At 46.9% G+C, this 15,910-nt stretch overlaps 1 protein-coding gene across 2 annotated transcripts in view; it reads left to right on the top strand.

Annotated features, from left to right (window-relative positions):
• Positions 1-15,910, top strand: part of LOC138296807 (exportin-5-like) — a 1,394,731-nt gene that overhangs the window by 357,130 nt on the left and 1,021,691 nt on the right. For both annotated transcript variants that reach the window (XM_069236253.1, XM_069236252.1), the window contains exon 15: positions 6,913-7,068. In XM_069236253.1, the coding sequence (XP_069092354.1) occupies positions 6,913-7,068 (156 nt within the window). The remainder of the gene's footprint in view (positions 1-6,912; positions 7,069-15,910) is intronic.

Here is a 15,910-nt window from a genome sequence, read left to right as displayed (position 1 = left end):
TGAATGTTCTATCAGGTGAATCATGTAGGAGTAGAAATAGCAGCCAAATGTGGTTCAGAAGAAGAAACCCCCAAGCCATACATGGCCACGTAAATGATGTTTGATCTGAAGCTTTTATCGTCACCATAAATTTTTAGTGGTTATACTTTGTAAGGTTCCAGGTTTTGAATATGTCCAGTGTTTGATTCTAGCTGTTTCTGTGTCTTCCATCCAAAGCCAGAGGCAACTTCAGTTATGTGTACTTCAGCAGCATCTGTGTCTACACCGATATCACTGATATCATAAATTCAATCATTTCAATTCTGCTTCGCAGGTGTCAAGACCCCCATCCAGGACCAGACCCTGCAGATTCTGTTGACTTTGATCTGTGCTCATTTCCTCCACTGTCAGCACTGCTTAATTCACAGAACTGCAGCGGCGTGCCAAACCTAGGTCCAACTCCCCTCTTTGCAGTCTTAAGACTGTTGTTCAGCCATTGTCATAGCCTTCAGCTTCAGCATGTTTCAACAATTGGGGGAAGGGTGACATAGCTGCACCTCAAGTCCCTTTTACCAAATGATGGGAATTGTGCATCTCTTCCTCGCCTGCCGCTCAAGATAAATGTAATTCGGTCTGTCTGAAATTTCCCTGAGGGTAGACCTAACTCATTTGTGAGTCTCCAGCAGAAACGCACAGGTGATAAGATGGCATTGAGATCATTTGCTTCTGATGTCTTGGAGATGTTCTGATGGCCCCAACTGTGGCTCAGCAAACTGTCCCAATACATCCCTTTCCAGGGTTTTGTCAACCTTATGGCAGATGGAGGCCTTCAAAGAGGCCTTGCTCCAACTTTTCATGGCACTTCTTGCTCCCTATGTCATGCCTTGGACCCCACAGAACTGTAGGGACCTGTAGTCAGGTAAATGCCGATGGGTCCCTCCCCTGCACTATCTGCCCCATCTGGACCAGTTATTGGGCCCATACTGACTATGGTTTTGACTTCCACCGTGGCCCTGAAATTCACACTGGTTTCCTCTGTTCTGTCAACACCACTGGGGCTGGTGAATGATCCATGATGGCACCTATGTCCAGTCTACAACTGACGTCTGCTAAAGCTTAACCAACGTTGCACTATGAGATTGCTAAAAGGCAACCTGTGGTCTTGCACTCTGACTCTGTGCCTCTGCTACATCTCACCTATCAGCAGAGGCTCTCCTTTTGACTCTTTTTGACCCTGTGACAGAGCAGGATATTGATATTGATGATGATAATGATGATAGACAGGAGCATGGCGTACTCCCGCCTCATTACACTGAGGATGCCTTATACATTGATTTACACAAATGCCAGAGGGCTTGATACTACCAGAGACTAAACTTGACTTGCCACATGAGCTACTAAAAGAAGAAAGTTCCTTGTTTGCAGTGGTAGTTCGAAGGGTGGAGAAAGTACTGGAATTACAGATGCCCTCAATTTAGACCAAGACCAGTGTTTTCACAGAAATCTTAGAGTTCGGGACGGCAGCATAAACCAAGCTCCCTGTCAATGGGGCCTTCACAAATACTCTGATGGCTGCCTGGTTGAAACAATGTTGTCTGCATGGGAACCGGCACGTGGCCAGACAGCATACACTTATGCATATTGATTCCTACTTACTTTAGCAAGCACCTCACTCCAGGGACCCTTATTGTCTGAACGTCGACCAGTAAGACAAAACCTAACTCATTTCCAGCCAATCCTCCGAGCATAGTATCAAAAATAATTTACACCTTTGGCAAACACATATTTTCCTCTGCTAGTTTGGCCCTGTAGTTCTTAAGTTCAGCCTGTCTGTTAGGCCAGTACACACATGCCATTTTGGTAATGACCAGGAAGATCTTGCTGGCAGTCCTGGATTTAGGAACTTGTTTGCTTTCTCGATATGTGGGGGGAAGGACGCAGCCAGGTATGGTATTCTCACTGGTCTGGATACCACAGACTGCATTGGCAAGTGATTTGCCAATGGACCTTACACTTTTGTGGGCCTTAGGTCTTTGTGGAGAAGACAGGATACCACTTTGAAACCCTTTAAAAACGGCAAAGATACAATGTGTTCCTTGCATCTGATGACCCAGTGCTAAGCAATTTCTGCCCCATTTTAGGAAATGATATTACTATTTGTGGGAGCTGGTGGACAGGCAGAGATAGCCTTCCCAGTCATTAATGTAGCAGACAATCCTGTCCTTTCAGGGTTGCAGGCACAGAACTGGCAGTCAGCATATAGGCTAACACGGGCAGCAGTCCTCTCTTCCCCTGGTAAACAGCCACCAAATGTCTTTAGTTTGACCTTCTAGGCATAGAAACCCAGTGGGGGGGGGGGGCATGATCTAGCATTTCCACCTGGGTTGACAAACCATCATGTGGCTCTTGCAAAACGTTTAAGCATGCTTCAATTGGTCTTTTCTGTTATACCAACCCAATATTCCTCCCTTTTTGGACTGAATTTTAACAGATTTTCTGTTGATCCTGTTGTAAGAGGTGTAACTGCTGCTCTCCAAGCGTACCATAGAGAGGACACTGTACTCGAAGAAAGGCGGGGGTTGTTACTCTTGCTCTTCTCTTCCCCTGAATAGGGGCATGGCCCTCAGACCTATCTTTGACCTCCGACCTCTGAATGCCTAAGTGCAGAAGGACAAATAAATTTAAAATGATTATGTTGGCTGAGATCCTGTCTGCCTTGTACCTAGAACACTGGATGAAGTCTTTGGAATTCCAAGATGCATATTTTCATTTCCCTGTCCGACGGTCCCACAGATAATCTGTGGTTCAAGGTAGGACAGGGGCATTTTCAGCACTCCCCTTCTGCCTCACCAGCACTCCTAGAGTATTCATGAAAGTGATGCTGGTAGTTGCTACCCATCTTCTGAGGTTGGGAGTTCCTATATTGCTGTTCCTCAATGACTAGCTGCTGAAGGTGACAACAGAACTTTTAGCATTGTTGGGTTTCCCCATAAACGTGCCAAAGTCCCATCTCGTTCTTTCGTGGAGGCTTCTACTCACTGGGGGGGTCCCGGACATTGGGTTCATGGCCTCTTCCCCGCAGCAGCAAGTCCAGGACATTCAAGCTGTGATCCTAATATTTCAGGCTCAGTCCTAGATCCAGATGTGGGTGGCTCCGAGGCTTCTTGCCTCCTAGCTTTGCGCATCCTTCTCGTCAACCACGTCAGTGGATCCTGGAATACCATTGTGCCCAGCATCAGTGCTGCCTTTCCATCACTAACTAGGTCTTGGATAATAGTGCTCAAGATCTTCAGTGGTGGATGACTGATTACACATTGTCCTCCCTCCCTTCCCCATCCAGAGCTGTCAGTGGTGACAAACGCATGGCTGCTGTGTTGAAGGGTTCCCCTGGGAAGGGGGGTTGACATGGAGATGATGACATGGCTCTTGGTTCCAGTAGAGGCAGGCCTTACATCAGCCTATTGGAGTTATCTCTGAGACCACTTAGACATACCTGTAGAAGAATCCATTTTTGTTATGCCTTCTGTCACCTCTGCTTGGTTTAAGGAGAAAGGTTTCCCTCTTTAGGTGCATTTGTGATAAGATAGGTTTCTGAGGCTGAAGCTACTTGAAGGAAAATGGTTCCTTTTTGCAGTTCCCCCTCACCTGTCCCCTCTCCCCCATGCCCCCACACACACTTTTTGCCTGATATTGATGCTGACTTGACTGAGTGTGCTGGAACCCCAGAAACCAGGCCCCAGCACCAGTGTTCTTTCCTTGAAAATTTACCATTGTTTCCACAATTGCCACACCCCTGGCACACAGATAAGTCCCTTGTAAAAGGTACCAGTGGTACCAAGGACCCTGAGTGTCCTGGTGCAAACCTAAAATACAAATGAGACATGGCGCAGTGCCTGTGTGCCCTGTCCCCCACACACTGCATTTACTATGTGTAAGGCACCCCTCTGGCAGGCCTTACAGCCCTAAGGCAGGGTGCTCCATATTACATGTGAAGACATAGGTGCATGAGCAAAGTGCCCCCACTGTGTCCTTGCCAAACCTGGGACATAGTGAGTGAAAAGAGCAGCCATTTAATACATGTGCTGGACACCGATCAATACAAGTTTCCCAGCTACACAATGGCCACTCTGAACCCTGGGTTGTTTGGTATCAAACAACTCAGAATGATAAATCCAAGCTGTTACCAATATTGGATTTATCCCTAAATGTACCGAGGGGGCACCTTAGACGTGCCCCCTGAAAAAGCGAACTATCCTGACACAGTTGCTGACTGGTCCTATCCAGCCACCACCTCCAGACAGCCAATATACAAACCTTGAGTAAGAGCCCTGTCTCTCTGGTTTGTAAGACAATACCCTTCTTGGGTTTGAGGAGCTAACACCCCCTCCTTCAGGAATCTGCATTGCCCTGGCGGTGAGCTTCAAAGGGCTTACGGCGCTTGAAACTCGACCCCCAGGCCTGCTGCTAGCAGCAAATGGCATCCCCTTTGCAACCACCACTTTTGACAGGAGCAAATGCAGGAAGCCACACAAAGGGTAGGAGAAGTGGGCCCACCTGGCATGCACCACCACTAAGGTGTTGCCTGCAAGACGGACCCTCCATTTAATTTTCCTCCATCTTAGATGGAAGGAAAATAGACAATTAGGTTTAGGGAAGTGCCCCTTCCCACAGGAAATGGTCACTATAGTGGGTGTAACCACCCAAAGGTAAGTGTCCCATTTGACACTACCAGGTTCCCCCTACAACGCCAACTAAATTCAGTATTTAATGGGCACCCTTAGACCAAGAAGTTAGATTTGACGGTTCAAAGAGAAGACCAGCCCAAAGAAGAACCAAAGCATGAGAACTGTGGACCTGCTGCACAAGAAAAGGTGCCAAACCCTGCCTGCTGCACCCAGAACCTGACAATCGCCACTGTTCCGGAGGAGTTGGACACTGGACTGACCTCCAGAAACCCACAGGACCTCCAGCGATTGCCAATCGCCCCCGAATTCCCTCGAGAGTGGAGGTACCACTCTGCAGCAACAAAGAAACCAGCAACCCAGTGAGGGTCACTTCACTGACCAGCCGATACCTCCCGAACTGGAAGTTACAGCCAGACCCGATGACACACGAACTACCACACAGACAAACCCTCCAAGTGTGCCAAGTTTGGTGGCACTGCAGCCTCCAGTGACTGGACCGTCGCAATACTCTGGGTACTGGTTAGTGGATGTCAAACTCCATGAAAACCAGCTCACCCAGAGCTGAAAACAGACCAGGAGGAAGCCCCGGTCGAGAGACTTCAGAAACACCCCGGACCTCCTGCCAGAGTCCCCCCATTGTCCTGCAAGCAACATTGAAAGAGACTTTCCTCTGGACTTGAGAGGCACCTTTGCAAACTTCTGGATCATCAAATCGCTTTGTGCCTGCCCTGCGTGCTGCAACGAGGAGTCAGCTGTGCCCCAAGGGTCCCTCACCCTTTGCGACCTCAACACTCCAAGGGGACCCCAAGGAACCACCTCTAAAGCTGCAAGAATCGACCTTTTCCAAGTGGTCCCCTGCAGTGGCCCTGCAGCAGCTCCAAGAGACTTTCCAACGCTGCTCCTGCTGGAACCGGGACCCTTCAGCTTGCAAAGCGTGCCCACCAACGACCTCGACCAACCTGCAAAAGCTGAACTTGATAAACCAATGGTGTGATTTTATATGCATTTTTAAAGACGTCTTCCTATTGATTCCTATGGTGCGTAAGACTGCATTTATTAAAACTTAAAAAAATCATATCTACAAAAGTACTTGACCAATTTTGATAATCTTGGTCTTTGAGCTTACATAAAATTCACATTTATTTATATAAATTGTTCTTGCGTTATTCCTTTGAGTGTGTCTCGCATGATTGATATTGTGAGTACAACAAATGCTCGACCAAGCTACCTCAAAAAATAGAGCATTGGGTGATATAGTTTTTACCTCTGGAAACCAATGTGTGGTTGCCTGGACCCTCTGCACAGTGTACCTAGTTTGTACACTACATAGAGGGCTAGCCTCCTACATAAGAAATGTCTCTGATGCCGCTGGGGGGACAAAGTCGGAGTACCATTGTATTCATGCTTCCCATAATTGCAGAATCCTGTGATATCAGTTTTTTCCCCCCTCGCTAAAGGGAATACTAATTTGGCTCTTTGAAGACAGTCTGGCTTTTGTGGTAGGTTAGCAGTTCCAGCTGTTTCATGGTGTGCTTCAGTACTTAATCATGAAGGCCATTTCCAGGATCTGTCACTGTTCAAAATAAGGTTCCATATGTTTTTTTTGAGAGAATTAATTGCTTTGAGATTTTTAGGCGAGTAATGAATAATTGAATAATGACTATTCAATAGTCATGAATGTTTCATGACTATTGGATCATTTTGTTTAGGAAATCTGTTGTAAATAACAGATTTCCTTGTTTTTACAGGTGGAGCTCTCCCATAACTACCTGTCCCCTTGTCCAACCCACCCCCTCTGGCTAACTCTTTACCCATATTTTTGCATTGCACTTTTCAATTTCTTTCTTTATAGAGGTAAACCATTATATTTCTCCTCCATATTCAGTTTACTTTATTACAACCCTGTCTTTTGTATTTGGTGTGTAACATCAGTTCCACTTCACCCTCTTCAGTTAAATTTACAAATACCTTACACTTAGATCTTTTTATTTATCTGATTTGTTTCTGTTATTTTTTATTCCAATATCTTTTACGATGTGATTTTTGTTTCTGGAGATACTAGAGCAAAAAAATCCCTTGAAATATTATAAAGTCTCACTACTGATGTATCTAATTGGAAGCTTATTAAAGTGTCACTTTGTGTGTTTTTTAGCAGCTTTAGCCTAATGGGCATGTATGCTAATACCAGTTGATTGAACATTTGTAATCTTTGAAGGATGATAACTTATTTTTGGTTTTCCCATTGCAGGATATCCCAGTGCAGGATGGTATTGAATTACTTCAACTTGCCCTGAATTTCAGGACGAAACATCCCCATGTCTTGGACTGTATACATACCAACATATCCACCCTGTTTCCATTTGTTTACTTTAAAACTGAGTTGGTACCTCATGTTCTCAAGAGGGTAAGTTTTATTCTGTATTTCTTGGCTTGTTTCATTCATTGTTACCTTTTGGACAATTTGACATCTGTTTTGTCACATGGTTGAATACTTGAGCATTTGCTGGTGTGACTTGCTGGACACACCAATAAATGGGTGGCTGATACGCTAAATGTCGTACATGATATGCATCAGTGCCAAATAGCCAAGGAATCTGCAAATATGGTGCTACACAGAAAGATTTCTAAGAAATGTAACAATCAGACTAGATTCACAAATTATTTAGCATATAATCCATTTGTTTATTTTACGTGCTGTCATTATGTTGCCAGCTGTGGAATCTAAAGCATTGGGCAGCGTTTTTACCTTGGAGATCCTTAGCATATCACCTTCTGATTTAAACAAAGCTCTATTGTAAGGAAATGGCTCCCTGTTGCAGTTAACCCAACTTTTTGCCTGATACTGATGCTGACCTGACTGAGAAGTGTGCTGGGGCCCTGCTAACCAGGCCCCAGCACCAGTGTTTTCACCTAAAATGTACCATTGTCTCCACAATTGGCACACCCCTGGCACACAGATAAGTCCCTTGTAAAAGATACCAGTGGTACCAAGGGCCCTGTGACCAGGGAAGGTCCCTAAGGGCTGCAGCATATGTTGTGCCACCCTAAGGGACCACTCACCTAACACATGCACACTGCCATTGTAGATTGTGTGTGTTGGTGGGGAGAAAAAGGCAAAGTCGACATGGTATCCCCCTCAGGATGCCATGCCCAGAAAATACTGCCGGTCGCATAGGTAAGTTACCCCTCTAGCAGGCCTTACAGCCCAAAGGCAGGGTGCACTATACCACAGGTGAGGGCATAACTGCATGAGCAATATGCCCCTACAGTGGCTAACTCTATTCTTAGACATTGTAAGTACAGTGTGGCCATATTAAGTATATGATACTGAAAAGAGGAAACCCAATAACCCTACCTGACCTGGGTTGTATAACGCAATATTACAAGAACAGTGGTCTGAAGGTAGGGATCAATTACATAAAAATTGTAAACACAGTGCTCAATACTGTCTTTATGGAACAATTATTTTCCCAAATGTATTATAATTAATTATATGCAAGGTAGACAATAACTCATTGGTGAATATCAACAAAGTACGAAAAAAAATTCTACAACAAAAAACATTACACACATCAAATCCAACACATGAACTCGAATTCACATTTACATCTTAATTCAACTCTGGTCAACATCTAGCCTTTTCAAAGTCTTGTAGCTGACCATGTTGTAAATAGAGGATTATGCCCAATAACCTTTTTGTACCAAAACGGTGGTTACAATTTCATTATTTCAATTGTAATCCACTCTGTTGCGATGATTGGAGGTTCTTGCACAAACTACTGACAAATACCTCTGTCTTTTTAAGGTATTTTGTAGTGCATATTGAGTGATTTTTTTTTTTGTTGCCAAACTGATTCCAATTTTAAGAACACAATCTCGCCAATGTGTCTGTCAACGCGTTTTGGCCTTTTCAATCAGGGCCTCATCAGGACTATCAAAGGGCAGCGTCACCTCAGTCGTCAGCCGATTCTTTATGCTGTCTTAAAGCGCATTGAGTATTGACACCTGCAATTATTAGTCCACACAAGCTTCTCCAGAGATTAGACTGGTTTCGGAGGGCTGTTCGGCGCTTGGCGTGGTGGCAGCAATACTGCAAGAGTAACCTGCTAAACACGGATGGTGACTGTCCTGAGAAGTGACCCCGGGTCTCTCCGTTGTTCCCTACCTGAAACCTGATGCTTGCTTTGCACACTGCACCCGGCTGCCCCTGTGCCGCTGATATTTCAAAGTAAGAGATAGTGTGCACAGAGTCCAAGGGTTCCCCTTAGAGGTAAGATAGTGCCAAAAGAGATAATTCTAATGCTCTATTTTGTATTAGTGTGGTCGAGCAGTAGGCTTATCAGAGGGTAGTGTTAAGCATTTGTTGTACACACACAGGCAATAAATGAGGAACACACACTCAAAGACAATTCCAGGCCAATAGGTTTTTATATAGAAAAATATATTTTCTTAGTTTATTTTAAGAACCACAGGTTCAAGATTTACAAACAATACTTTAAATGAAAGGTATTTCACTCGGGTATCTTGGGAACTTTGAATCAACACAATAGCATGTACAGTTTTGGCAAAAATGGCAATAAGATATTTTAAAATTGGACACTGTGCAAAATTCAACAGTTCCTGGGGAATATATGTATTTGTTAGGTTCACAGGTAAGTAAAGCACTTACAGGGTTCAAAGTTGGGTCCAAGGTAGCCCACCGTTGGAGGTTCAGGGCAACCCCAAAGTTACCACACCAGCAGCTCAGGGCCGGTCAGGTGCAGAGGTCAAAGTGGTGCCCAAAACGCATAGGCTTCAATAGAGAGGGGGGTGCCCCGGTTCCAGTCTGCCAGCAGGTAAGACTTTGGAGGGCAGACCAGGGGGGTTTTGTAGGGCACCGGGGGGGACACAAGTCAGCACAGAAAGTACACCCTCAGCGGCACAGGGGCGGCCGGGTGCAGAGTGCAAACAGGCGTCGGGTTTGCAATAGGTTTCAGTGGGAGACCCAGGGGTCTCTTCAGTGATGAAGGCAAGGGGGAGGGCTCCTCGGGGTAGCCACCACCTGGGCTAGGGAGAGGGCCTCCTGGGGGTCGCTCCTGCACTGGAGGTTGGATCCTTCAGGTCCTGGGGGCTGCGGGGCAGTGTGTTTCCCAGGCGTCTGCTTCTTTGAAGCAGGCAGTCGCGGTCAGGGGGAGCCTCTGGATTCCCTCTGCAGGTGTCGCTGTTGGGGCACAGGGGGGTCAACTCTGGCTACTCACGGGCTCGCAGTCACCGGGGAGTCCTCCCTGTAGTGTTGGTTTGCCGCAGGTTGAGCCTGGGACGTCGGGTGCAGAGTGGAAAGTCTCCCGCTTCCGGCGGGAAACGTGTGGTCTTTAAAAGTTGCTTCTTTGTTGCAAAGTTGCAGTTTCTTTGGAACAGGGCCGCTGTCCTCGGGAGTTCTTGGTCCTTTTAGATGCAGGGTAGTCCTCTGAGGCTTCAGAGGTTGCTGGACCCTGGGGGACGCGTTGCTGTTGCAGTTTTTCTTGAAGTGGGGAGACAGGCCGGTAGGGCTGGGGCCAAAGCAGTTGGTGTCTCCGTCTTCTGTGCAGGGCTTCAGGTCAGCAGTCCTTCTTCGTCTTCAGGTTGCAGGAATCTATCTTGCTTGGTTCTGGTGCCCCTAAATACTCAATTTAGGTGTGTGTTTAGGTCTGGGGGGTTAGTAGCCAATGGCTACTAGCCCTGAGGGTGGCTACACCCTCCTAGTGCCTCCTCCCGGTGGGGAGGTGGGCACAGCCCTAATCCTATTGGGGGAATCCTCGATCTGCAAGATGGAGGATTTCTAAAAGTCAGTCACCTCAGCTCAGGACACCTTAGGGGTTGACCTGACTGGCCAGTGACTCCTTGTTTTTCTCATTATCTCCTCCGGTCTTGCTGCCAAAAGTGGGTGCTCTGGCCGGGGGGGGCGCGCATCTCCACTAGCTGGGATGCCCTGTGGCACTGTAACAAAGGGGGTGAGCCTTTGAGGCTCACTGCCAGGTGTTACAGTTCCTGCAGGGGGAGGTGAGAAGCACCTCCACCCAGTACAGGCTTTGTTACTGACCACAGAGTGACAAAGGCACTCTCCCCATGTGGCCAGCAACATGTCTGGTGTGTGGCAGGCTGGCAAAAACTAGTCAGCCCACACTGGAAGTTGGGTATGTTTTCAGGGGGCATCTCTTAAGATGCCCTCTGGGTGTATTTCACAATAAAATGTACACTGGCATCAGTGTGCATTTATTGTGCTGAGAAGTTTGATACCAAACTTCCCAGTTTTCAATGTAGCCATTATGGTGCTGTGGAGTTTGTGTATGACAGACTCCCAGACCATATACTCTTATGGCTACCCTGCACTTACAATGTCTAAGGTTTTGCTTAGACACTGTAGGGGCATAGTGCTCATGCACCTATGCCCTCACCTGTGGTATAGTGCACCCTGCCTTAGGGCTGTAAGGCCTGCTAGAGGGGTGACTTATCTATGCCATAGGCAGTGTGAGGTTGGCATGAAACTCTGAGGGGAGTGCCATGTCGACTTAGTCATTTTCTCACCACCAGCACACACAAGCTGGCAAGTAGTGTGCATGTGCTGAGTGAGGGGTCCCTAGGGTGGCATAAGACATGCTGCAGCCCTTAGAGACCTTCCCTGGCATCAGGGCCCTTGGTACCAGGGGTACCAGTTACAAGGGACATACATGGATGCCAGGGTGTGCCAATTGTGGGGACAAAGGTACAGGTTAGGGAAAGAACACTGGTGCTGGGGCCTGGTTAGCAGGCCTCAGCACACTTTCAAATCATAACTTGGCATCAGCAAAGGCAAAAAGTCAGGGGGTAACCATGCCAAGGAGGCATTTCCTTACACAAATCCAGACCAATTTTCCACTAAGCTATTGACAGTGTCTTCATACTACCCCACAGTTTTACAATATCCTGCCTTGCCAGTGCCACATTACATAAAAGGGTAGTATGTTATGTTACGTTACACAATTTATAGAGCGCAGGGCTACCCTCGGGTTTCGCAGCGCTACTAAACCCTAACCTCAGAGGGGATAAGAGTGATACGCAACAAGAAAGGAATAAAAACAACTGGACCTAGAATAACCAAGTGTTCGATGGCATCTGTCGCTGTAGATACACATGGTCTGCATAGCTCGCCATCTGGTGTTGGGTCGGAGTGTTACAAGTTGTTTTTCTTCGAAGAAGTGTTTTCGAGTCACTGGACCGAGTGACTCCTCCTTCTGTGCTCATTGCGCATGGGCGTCGACTCCATCTTCGATTGTTTTCTTTCCGCCATCGGGTTCGGACGTGTTCCTGTCGCTCCGAGTTTCGGAACGGAAAGATAGCTGAAAACGGAAGATTTTCGACGGTATCGTTGCGATCCGGTTCGAGATAAACACATACGACAACGCATTGAACATCGAAGCGCTTCGGTGCCCTTCGGGGTAGATTTCGGCACACCGTCGGGGCCTAGTCGGCCCGACCGCGTGGAGAACAACGCTGATGGAACGGACCCCGTTTCGATTCTGCCCTGAATGCCACAACAAATATCCCTATACGGACCAACACTCGGTCTGTAACCTGTGCCTGTCACCCGAGCACAGCGAAGAATCCTGTGAGGCCTGTCGGGCGTTCCGGTCCCGAAAAACTCTGAGGGACCGTAGAGCGAGAAGACTGCAGATGGCGTCCACGCCAAAGGAGCATCGACAGTTCGAGACAGAAGAGGAACAGGAGGAATCCTTTTCCATCCAGGATTCAGACTCCGACGAACTCGACAATACAAAAACTGTGAGTAAGACGTCGAGATCAGAAATTAAAAAAGGCAAAAAGGCCCAGGGGACGCCACTGCCAACCGGCCATGGCTCAACCCAAATTCACGGTGACCAACAATCGGCACCGAAAAAGGCCCATTCAGTGTCGAGATCGTCCGACTCCGGTCGAGACACCGGCACGCAGCCTCCTCGGGACCGAGAGAGTGCTAAAGAGAAGCATCGACACCGAGAGTTCGGTGTCGACACGGATCGACGCCGAGACAGTGGCGCCGAAGACCATAGAGGCCAAGATTTTTCGGCACAAAAGAAGAGGAAGGTTACCTCGGAGCCGAAAAAACAAACAACAGGGTTTTCGGAGCCGAAAAAAGCACCAACAGACCCAATTTCAGGCTCCTATACTGAAGAACTTTCTATGTCTTCACAAATGAAAAGACACAGATTCGAACAGGAACTGCAATCCACTGAAGTGGATCACACGCAATAGCGTATCTTTATTCAGCAGGGGACAGGGAAGATCAGTACCCTTCCACCTGTCAAAAGAAAGAGAACACTTCAGTTTGTAGCACGAGAGGCTCCTCAGCAACAAACAGCAAAGACGGTAACACCTCCTCCCTCGCCTCCACCTGTAACTCCGGCTTCGCCAACTTACACATTCGCCAGCTCACACCGCCATGAGCCACGACGACCAAGATCAAGACGCGTGGGACTTGTACGAGGCACCAGTGTCTGATAACAGCCCAGACACATACCCAACTAGGCCATCACCACCTGAGGACAGCACAGCCTATTCACAAGTGGTGGCTAGAGCAGCTCAGTTCCATAATGTGGAACTACATTCTGAGCAAGTAGAGGATGACTTTTTATTTAACACCCTCTCCTACACCCACAGCTCCTACCAAAGCCTGCCTATGCTCCCAGGCATGCTACGCCATGCAAAGGAGATCTTCAAGGAGCCAGTTAAAAGTAGGGCAGTAACGCCTAGAGTGGACAAAAAGTATAAGGCGCCTCCTACGGACCCTGTATTCATCACCTCTCAGCTGCCACCAGATTCTGTGGTGGAAGGGGCTGCCAGAAAACGGGCAAATTCACACACTTCTGGGGATGCACCTCCCCCAGATAAAGAAAGCAGAAAGTTTGATGCAGCCGGGAAGAGGGTCGCTGTCCAGGCAGCAAACCAGTGGCGCATCGCGAACTCACAAGCGCTGCTAGCGCGATACGACAGAGCCCACTGGGATGAGATGCAGCATCTCATTGAACATCTCCCAAAAGATCTACAAAAAAGAGCAAAACAGGTTGTTGAAGAGGGTCAAAACATTTCCAACAATCAAATACGCTCCTCTATGGATGCAGCAGACACAGCCGCAAGGACCATTAATACGTCGGTTACCATCCGTAGGCACGCATGGCTCAGAACGTCTGGATTCAAGCCAGAAATTCAGCAGGCAGTACTTAACATGCCAGTAAACGAAAAACTTCTGTTCGGTCCGGAGGTCGACACAGCCATAGAAAAGCTCAAAAAGGACACTGACACTGCCAAGGCCATGGGCGCACTCTACTCCCCGCAGAGCAGAGGATCTTATACCACCTTCCGCAAAACACCTTTTAGAGGAGGGTTTCGGGGTCAGGCCACACAAGCCAGTACCTCACAGTCCGCACCGTCCACCTACCAGGGACAGTACAGGGGAGGCTTTCGGGGCCAGTATAGAGGAGGGCAATTCCCTAGGAATAGAGTAAGATTTCAAAGCCCCAAAACCACTACCAACAAGCAGTGACTCGCACGTCACTCACCCCCCCACACAACACCAGTGGGGGGAAGGATAGGTCAATATTACGAAGCATGGGAGGAAATAACTACAGACACATGGGTCCTAGCAATTATCCAACATGGTTATTGCATAGAATTCCTGCAATTCCCTCCAGACATACCACCAAAATCACAAAATTTATCAAAACACCATTCACAGCTTCTAGAGATAGAAGTTCAAGCACTACTGCAAAAAAATTCAATAGAATTAGTACCAAGCACACAAATAAACACAGGAGTTTATTCACTGTACTTCTTGATACCAAAAAAGGACAAAACACTGAGACCAATTCTAGACCTCAGAGTAGTAAACACATTCATCAAATCAGACCACTTTCACATGGTCACACTTCAAGAAGTGTTACCATTGCTCAAAAAACACAACTACATGACAACCCTAGACCTCAAAGACGCATATTTCCATATACCAATACATCAATCACACAGAAAATATCTAAGGTTTGTATTCAAAGGAATACATTACCAATTCAAAGTATTGCCTTTCGGTTTAACAACCGCTCCAAGGGTATTCACAAAATGCCTAGCAGTAGTCGCTGCACACATCAGAAGGCAGCAAATACATGTATTCCCGTATCTAGACGACTGGCTAATCAAAACCAGTTCGCTCACACAATGCTCAAACCACACAAATCAAGTCATACAAACCCTCTACAAACTAGGGTTCACCGTCAACTTTGCAAAATCCAACATTCAGCCAAGCAAAGTACAGCAATATCTAGGAGCCATAATAGACACGACAAAAGGAGTAGCAACGCCAACTCCACAAAGAATTCACAATTTCAACAGAGTCATTCAACACATGTCTCCAAATCAAACAATACAAGCAAGAACAATACTACAGCTCCTAGGCATGATGTCCTCATGCATAGCCATTGTCCCAAACGCAAGACTGCACATGAGGCCCTTACAACAGTGCCTAGCCTCACAGTGGTCTCAAGCACAGGGTCACCTTCTAGATCTGGTGTTAATAGACCGCCAAACTTACCTCTCGCTTCTATGGTGGAACAGTATAAATTTAAACAAAGGGCGGCCTTTCCAAGACCCAGTGCCACAGTACGTAATAACAACAGATGCTTCCATGACAGGGTGGGGAGCACATCTCAATCAACACAACATAAGAGGACAATGGAACATACATCAAACAAAACTGCATATAAATCATCTAGAATTATTAGCAGTTTTTCAAGCACTAAAAGCTTTCCAACCAATCATAACCCACAAATACATCCTTGTCAAAACAGACAACATGACAACGATGTATTATCTAAACAAACAAGGAGGAACACATTCAACGCAGTTAAGCTTATTAGCTCAAAACATATGGAAGTGGGCAATCCACCATCAAATTCGCCTCATAGCACAGTTTATTCCAGGGATCCAGAATCAACTGGCAGACAATCTCTCTCGAGATCACCAGCAAGTCCACGAATGGGAAATCCACCCACAAATTCTGAACACCTACTTCACACTCTGGGGAACACCTCAAATAGACTTATTTGCAACAAAAGAGAACGCAAAATGCCAAAACTTCGCGTCCAGATACCCACACAAGCAATCCCAAGGCAATGCCCTATGGATGAACTGGTCAGGAATATTTGCTTACGCTTTTCCTCCTCTCCCTCTCCTCCCTTATCTAGTAAACAAATTGAGTCAAAACAAAC

This window comes from Pleurodeles waltl, chromosome 5 (assembly GCF_031143425.1).
Source record: "Pleurodeles waltl isolate 20211129_DDA chromosome 5, aPleWal1.hap1.20221129, whole genome shotgun sequence".
Lineage (NCBI taxonomy): Eukaryota > Metazoa > Chordata > Amphibia > Caudata > Salamandridae > Pleurodeles > Pleurodeles waltl.
This window is presented reverse-complemented; position numbering and strand designations above follow the sequence as displayed.